This window comes from Miscanthus floridulus, chromosome 19 (assembly GCF_019320115.1).
Source record: "Miscanthus floridulus cultivar M001 chromosome 19, ASM1932011v1, whole genome shotgun sequence".
Lineage (NCBI taxonomy): Eukaryota > Viridiplantae > Streptophyta > Magnoliopsida > Poales > Poaceae > Miscanthus > Miscanthus floridulus.
The window spans coordinates 34,964,295-34,972,780 of NC_089598.1; the positions used below are offsets into that span (position 1 = coordinate 34,964,295).

At 49.9% G+C, this 8,486-nt stretch overlaps 1 protein-coding gene across 1 annotated transcript; it reads right to left on the minus strand.

Annotated features, from left to right (window-relative positions):
* Positions 1–231: 231 nt before the first annotated feature.
* On the minus strand, positions 232–4,839 carry LOC136529443 (aquaporin NIP2-2). The gene is made up of 5 exons (XM_066522521.1): positions 4,576–4,839; positions 4,100–4,324; positions 1,704–1,898; positions 1,487–1,548; positions 232–736 (listed from the first exon to the last, which is right to left on the minus strand). Exons 1-5 carry the CDS (start codon positions 4,729–4,731, stop codon positions 487–489), a joined length of 888 nt encoding a protein of 295 aa, XP_066378618.1. The 5' UTR covers positions 4,732–4,839; the 3' UTR covers positions 232–486.
* Positions 4,840–8,486: the final 3,647 nt, after the last annotated feature.

Genomic DNA, 8,486 nt, shown 5'->3' on the forward strand with positions numbered 1-8,486 from the left:
TGATATCTTGAGCCTTCTCTTGTGCTCCTAAGGTCTTACTTGATGTGTTGATCATCGGATCATCACATCGCCTTTGTCCAAGTCACGTCTTATATCCTATTGAACTACAAAACAATCACTTGCAAATTCATTAGTCCAATTTGATTGCGTTGGTCATCGAACACCAAAATCCAAAATAAATGAGCCTAGAGTCCATTTTCTTTACACATGCATCTTTTGCAAACCAGCAAAGCCACGATAATCAGGCATCAGGTGCATCAATTAACTTTTGCAAACTCTGACGCAATACAAAGCCGAAGATACATAGTAAACATCACACTGCTCCGATCCGCTGCTACGTGGTAGGCGACGGGAGAAGAATACAAACACGTAGGTAGCTAGGTACACCAAGCAAGCATGCATGACACACGCAGCTGTAGCTCTCTCCCATCCCACCTGAGGTCTTGAACAGAGCGAGTACTCTCACACAGCGGTCCCAGCCGGCCGTTAGACGGTGTCGAACTCGTCGGCGGCGAGCGCGGACTGGCTCTGCATGCGGCGGAGCTTGAAGGAGGAGAGCCTCTGTGTGTCCTTGGCATCGGGGGCCTCCTCGAAGCGGATGTAGGTGTAGACCCAGGCTCCAGAGAGCGTGCCGATGACGGGGCCGAGAAAGTAGATCCAGAGTCCCGTGAAGACGTTGCTGGCCACCGCTGGCGCGAGCGTCCTCGCCGGGTTCATCGATCCGCCGGACACAGGCCTGCAAATGCCACTCGTTTCCCCCGCGTCTTAGCTTAAATGTGTGTACATGTGTGTCAGTGACTCAGTGTGTGCTGCAGTAATCCGCCTAGCGGGCCAGTCCTTGTGTTTCCTGGTGCGTTCTTACGTCTACTCTATTTACTATTATGGATAGTTGTAAAGTCAGAGGGCCCAAAAAAATCGTCGTTTGCATAAATAAGTCAGTGAAGGCAGGCTTTTGTAATGTCGTATATGTACTAATTATTGTGTAGACTGTAGAGCACGATAAGCTAGCTAGTAGTACTGTACTAGTGCCTAAAGAAAGCGATAATGACATGAGCTGATGACAGGGTAACTTCAGTTCAGCCGAGGCTTGCATTGGGTGGTCAGGTCACGACCTGTCGCAACCACTGTGTCAGCTTGTAGTAGTATTACATCAAGGTGATCCGAAATCTTTAAAGAAGCGGAAAAAAAATGGCGGCTCGATCGGTACGTAGCAAAGAACGTCATCAGCTTTGAAAGTCGCCTCGCTCGCTCGCTTGCTTTCCTAGCTACCGATCGAGGACCTGCTAGTGCTAGGCAGGCGATTTCTTCAGTGTCACTGTTGCTACTAGCTTACTAGCTAGCCTTCGTCGAAAGTCTACCATGTTTTAATTCCTCGCGACAGTACTAGCTACAGTCAGTCATGTCCTTGCTAATAGTACTAATAATAAGGTCAGTGTGATCGAGGATTAATTTTGTCATCTGTGTGACTCGTTTTCGTTCATATTACCCTGCGAAGATGGACGTAATGCAAACCGCGGAACCGACTGCTAACCCGGCCAACTCACCCACCTGCAGCCAAACAAACAAAGCAACCAAAGCACGTCGTCAGGGCAACCGATGAACAGAGCTAGACTACCACAGACTGATTAGCAGGGGAAGGGAGGAGGAGAGGCAGCAGCAGCAGGAGCAGTGCAGGCAAGCAACAGTGTATGTACTCTACTCACCGCCCTGGAGTCCGTGGCGACGGCGCAGGTGACGAACATCATGTTGAAGGTGACGACGATCTCGATGACGAGCGCGTGCCAGTGCGGCCCCGACGGCGTGGTGGTGCCGATGACGGTGATGGGGTGGAGCACCGCCTTGAGCACGAACGCCGCGCACATCGCCCCCGTGAACTGCGCCGCCCAATAGAACGGCACCTGCCAATTGCAAGTGGTAAAAAAACCTCACGCCGTGAGCCCTTCTTTACCTTGAAAGCGGCACACACCTACACCTACCGCACGCGACGCGATTCGCCAAGCAAGCAAACCCGGCCGTCGTCCATTATCGAAAATAAACCGCTCGTTTACGATGTGATGTGACGGGCACGATCGTCGGTGCACGGAGGCGCACCACGTCCGTCGAATCAGGCCAGCCGCCCGGGCCAGAGCAGGGCAGGGAGGCGCGTGCATATGTGCTTGGACACGTCGGAATATTCCGACGATGGAAAGGCTGTGGTTCTCGTCTCGGCGACACCTGCCGTGGCTGGCTGGCCGCGTGCACGCACGCACGCGTGGTACGGTCCGGTCTCCGGTGGCGGACTTTGTAAGCATGCCACGCGAGCCGCTAATAATTCCCCGGATTGGGCTTTAGAGCATGGCACTGGGCGAGCGAGGTCCCGTACGTTCCAATCGCCCCGGCCGGATTATATTCTTCCCAACATGAGCCATGTCATGTCGTCTTTCTATCTCGGCAGGATCAGCCGGCCGGTGCACGTCCGGATTCGCGGCCGAAAGCAAGGCACATGCACGCACCAGCCACCATCTCCTGATCCACCAGTTCTCGGCCGACGACCGTGCCAATACACGTGAACAACCTTCAGTTCTTCGCCAAGCTTAAGTACCATATCAGCCCATCACCATCCTGGCCAACATCTTCTTGATGACCATGAATTATGATCAACGCTACTTCTATAAAAACAGCCGCGAGAATGTCAAACACGCCGCCCCCCCCCCCCCCCCCCCCCCCCCGCCCCCCTCCCGTCCCACCGGTACGCCCACCGCGGCGGTTGCCATGCATTAATTAGCTGAAGCATGTGCCACTAGCATATCGAGCCCTAAGAGCAGTCCCAATGAAAGAAACTAGTAGTTTCTATAACATAGGATACCGCACCAAAAAAGTATTGCTTTTCAACCCATGGTTTCTATGAGTAATAATTATTTTCTCTTTCTCTCTCCCAACTCTATCTTCTTTCTCCAATGGGAGTGCGGCACGAGCACCCTAGCAACTGGTGGTTTCTCCCCAATAGCAATTTCATGGTTTCTTGGTGCATGGGATTAAGAGAAGACCTGATTTCTTCATGAGGAAACCATTTCTAGGATTTTTGCTCTCTTTTTTCATTAATTACGTTGCCATGTCAGCGTTTTGCCTACGTGGCAAGTCATTTAATGAGGATAGAAACCATCATCAATACACCATTGGGACTGGCCTAATCATATATACGAACCAATCAGTTCTACTACCAAGTTGCCCAATCATATGTGCTACTACATCGAGATCAAGTCTTTCATGCATGTCTGAGGACTATGGTTGTTTTTATCTGGTTCACATGTTGCGCGAGCTCTCGGCGTGTTGCCTGCCAAATAAGGCCAGTTTTGTTTTGGATCCTGCTGTATGCTGCCGGCTAGCTACCGACCTGACAGCTGACACCATGACTAGGAAAGTCTGATACCAATCGGCGATCGGAACAGATAAGCTGTTCACGAAGTATTCTAGACTTGTTTAAGCACCACTCTTGTTTACTGGATGTACTTGTCAACTTGTACTAATTAATACGGGAGCTGTTTTTATCATTAGCTGCTTCATGTGTCCAGTTGGCAGCTAATCCATCTGTCCGTGTGTCTATATGCACACAGTAGTTTTGATAGTTTCTTCAGTAGTTTATTTGTGTAGTAGTAGGACGCACTTACAGAAGCTAGCGTTTATTAAAGAAAAACACATGCCGTGGAAATTGCCAGGTGATCTTCATGTAAACCATCTCGGCAATTTATTGGCAGAGCTTCTGTCTCAACTCTAACGTCCAGTTCAGGTCATAGAGCTAGTTGTATACTTCTTTTTGATGAAATGCATAGCTCTTCTGTGCGTTCATGGAAAAGGTATATCGTAGCTAAATCCTAACCTGCGATGGCTAGCCAAGTACAAGGCTATGACAACATGTTGACAACTAAGTCCTACTGAACTCCTAACATAACAAATGGATTGAAATAGCGGACCCAACGAAAGAGCTGCCGCGAAAAGAAAGATGATGCCAACAGGCCAAAAGCTTTACTTTCGTTTGCAGGACGAACACGAAACTAGTAAGAGCAGAGAAAAAAGGCAAATTAAACCGACAGATTATTAAGAAGGCCGGTAAGGTACGTACCTGAATCCAGGGGAAATGCCGGAAGCATGCGAAGGAGAGCGTGACGGCGGGGTTCATGTGCGCGCCGGAGATGTGGCCGGTGGCGTAGATCATGACGGTGACGATGAGCCCGCCGGCCACCGACTGCCCCAGCTGCGAGATGCGCTTGTTGTCCTCGCCGTAGATGGACGCCGCGCCGCAGGTCACGAACACCAGCAGGAACGTCGCCACCACCTCCGAGATAACCTGCCATCCATATGCAATTACGTGTTGTGTTGTGTGTGCACGCACGTCACGCACGTACGCGCAAGAAGATGAGTCGTCGTCAGTGTACGCTGTACATCGACCATCACTACCAGTCCGTGTTTATTACCACACGGCGGCCAGTCGTCGGTTAGTTGCCGAGCTAGCTAGCTAGCTTGCTTCAGCGCAAGGTAGCTAGCCAGACGCTGACAGGTGGAGCTAGCAGCGCATCGCACGGATCAGTTATTACGTACCTTCTTCCCAAGGTGCGGCGGGAAGATGTCGGCGATGGACTTGTCCGGGTAGAACAAGGTGGGGACGGCGGAGCCGCTCTGCACGGTGGAGAGGTCGTGGATCTCGTTCGAGTAGTTCACCCGCGAGTTGGTCCTCGACGTGGTGGAGGCAGCCATGGTGGATCTAAGCTTAGCTTGATCAGCTGGATCGGCCGCTAGCTGGGAGACGCAAGCAGCAGGTCACTGCGAGGAAGGATGCTGCTGGTGCGTGCTCGCTGCTTGTCTGCTCTCAGCTCCGCAGCGGGCGGGCAGGTATTTATAGATGGGTGGCGAGGGAAGGGCCGGGCGAGGCCGCGCGAGCCGTCCGCATCCGGTTTCGGTGGACGGGGACGGCAGGTGGTGGGCACTGCGAGCGAGACACAGCGCTGTGCGCTGCCTTTGCGCTTGTGGCTGCGGAGCGTGCGGGCCAGACGGATGGGTCGTCCATGGGAAGTAGGGATGAAAACGGATCGTATACGGACGGATATCATCGATATTACATTTGTTTTTATATTTTTATCCGGATTCGGATTTGAATACGGATAGTGTCAACTATGTCGGATATGATACGGATACGATTAGATATCGACATCATAAATATGCGATTTGAGTATTCGGATACGGATACGGTATCGGATGTTGGATATCCGGACTCGGATACGGACAGATCTCAACCCCTCTAAACGGATTCGGTTTCGAATACGGTCGGAAAATATCCATACCGTTTTCATCCCTAGTGGGAAGGAACTGGGACTGGGAGGGACTAAGGAGGTGGAGTGGTAGTCAAAGTCTGGAACCGGCTGGGATGTGAGATCAGAGGGAGAGGGGAGCGTGGGTCTTCCTAGGGTTGGCTTTGGCTTGAGCACTACCGGATTCAGCTTCTTTGTCGAGTGCCTCAGGCACTCGGCAAAGGCCGATATACACTTGGCAAAGCCTTTGTCGAGTGTTACACTCGGCAAAGAGTGTTCGGTAAACAGGTTATCGGCGAAGACCTCTTTGCCGAGTGCACTTTATCGGACACTTGGCAAAGCCTTTGCCGAGTGTCAGGCAAAGAAAAGTCACCGTGACGGCAAACGCCACCGTGACGGCGGCTTTGCCGAGTGTCAAGGTCAAGCACTCGGCAACGGTCACCGCTTTACCGAGCGCCGTTGACTCAGACACTCGGCAAAGGTGGCCACTGTGCCGAGTGCCACCGGCAAGACACTCGGCAATAGCATATTTGCCGAGTGTCTTGACAGGACACTCGACAAACAAGAGACATTTGCCAAGTGCCTGGCCCGTGGCACTCGGCAAAGTTGTGATGTTTGCCGAGTGCAATGGCTTTTGCACTCGGCAAAGCATGTTCCCAGGTAGTTACTTTACTGAGTGTCATGGCCATTGCACTCAGCAAAGTAACTAAAAGCAATCTTTTTTATTTATTTTTTACATCTCATCCAAACAAACAGAAGATATATATAACAAACATCACCAACATCACATATATATCATCAACGGCACATATATATATCACCAACAGCACATATATATCACAAAAGTCACATTTATATCACAAACGTTACATGTCTCATAATATATCACAAATAAGTTCACAAGTAATCCAAGTGCTCCATCATCTATAACCACAATTGCAAATAGAAGTACCATTAACAACCACAAGAATCTTAACCAGATGGCCAATGAGACTGATTTGGTGAAGGATTCGCTAAAGCATGAGGATCGTTCGATGCCGCCGATTGATTCTGCACAAAGGAGAAGAGATTGTATGTGTGAGACAAGATAAATATATACCATACATGAATAAAACTTTTATACTCCACTAGGTTTGACCGTAAGCATGAACATACAAACTAAAATATTTACACTCACAGAAGTAGAATAGTGAGGAGGTAGAGGTGAAGGTGGAGTGAATAGCGAAGGTGACAGAACTACACACGTAGCGGCGCCAAGACTTTGCAAGAATCTCTGCCATCCTCCGCTGCTCGGCCTCCCACTCGGCCTCCACCCTCTCCATCTTCGCCTGCATCTGCTCCCGTATCCTCCTCTCTTGTTCCAGTTGGGCCTACAATATATTCACCCCCAATGTTACAATAATGTAAAGGAAAGGTATAAAAAAACCAATAAAGGACGAATAAACCAAGAATAACCTCGAGTGCCTCCACCCAGTGGTGTGAAGTGTCATGCCGAGGTCGTATGGCTGGGCTCGGGCTCGTGCTGCTTGCTCGAATCTGGGAGAGACTGGGAGTAGCGGCCGAGTCGATTGCGCCGTTGCCAATCCAGTATCGTCCATGCTTCTTGCCTCCTCCCACCCTCATGATGACTTCTCCATCAAGGTCCTCGGTGCTCGGGTCGTACTCTGGCCAATGGACCTCCCTTGCCATCGATGTGTACTCACTGAGGCGGTTGTGGACGGTCATATTGTTGTACGCCTCGAGCCTGTCCTCCAGGTTGTAGTCGACGTCGGACGTCGCCTTGCCCTTGTGGGCCATAGCAAATGTCTTGAAGATGGAGCAAGCCTGGCCACCATGTGATGCCGACTGCGAGAAAAACAGCAAGATGATTAGAAATAATGCAGAATTGAGTGTTAGAATAAATAAATGAACTCGCGTACCCATGTTTCTGCGTATCCGCTGAGGCTGTGGTTGCCTTGATGGTGTGCTACACCTGGCATCATCAAACACCGCTCCCGGCACAAGTTGTGCGTCTCCTCCCACTCGCGTGAGCACCACTTGTCCACCATCTGTACCCAGCACTGGGGATGCGTGGCGCACCAATAAGGAATCATCTACAGGCCATCAAGTACACGACATATCAGAAGATGAAATTAAGCCTACTTAATCTCAAAAGGAATCAGTATTAATGTTCTGTATTTACCTGCAGGTACTGGTCCCGGGTCAGCGTCATGGTTCTTGCATCCCTTTTGGTGACCTTTTGCGTCCCGGGACAGGCACTTTACCGTGTGGCGATACCCTATGCACAATATCCCAACCCTTAAGATGCCTTTTGGTTTGACACGTATATAGGAGATAATAAACTTGCATGGCCTGTTGGGCCACAATATAGACATCGTCTCCTGGTAAGATAGAATCCTGTCGAATTTCGACTAGCCTAAGATTAGAATATGTCCGTCTCGTTACTTCAGGATCAAACCAATGGCATTTGAATATGACGGGATTAAAAGGTTTGAAACCATGAAACTTGAGTTCATATATTTCTTCAATTCTTTCATAATACTCGACCTCATCAACGCCGGGCGTAAAAACTCCAGAACTTGTGATTCTTTGATTAGGCCGACTCTACTCGTAGCTTGTTGTGCGAAAGCGATATCCATTCATGTCATAACCGGAAAATGACCTGACCCTATAGGCAAAGCCATCGGCAACCTATCTCAACTCGGCACGCATAGATGCATCCCTCTAGCCCTACAAGCTCAAGCAGGATACATTGTTATATTATTCGCACGTACGAGTAACTTGGAATGTCAAACTAAGTACGAGCTAAATTGAACAGTACCTTCCATTTGAACCAAGAAATGAAATCGGTCATTCCATTTCCTGCACCCTGTCTAAGAAGGGTATCTAGATGCTGTGGGGTAGGATCCCTTGATTGACGCCAGAATTCATAAAGAAATTCCCTGTACCAACGAGAAACAAGGGGGTTGGATGCAGAATAGTGACTGCGTATTTAACAAGTTCGTTGAGAACTTACTGCATGTACGGCGCCACTTTGCCAAGGTTGCTCAACATGTATAGCATGATATGGCGCCACTTTTTATGATTCAAGGTCTTGGGGGTCGATGCACTTGCGCTTCCGAGTTGCCCTCGGAAAAGGCTGAGGTTCGATTCATTTTCACCAGCATTGTAACGAGGGGTGGATTATGCACGCTAGGGAGGTTG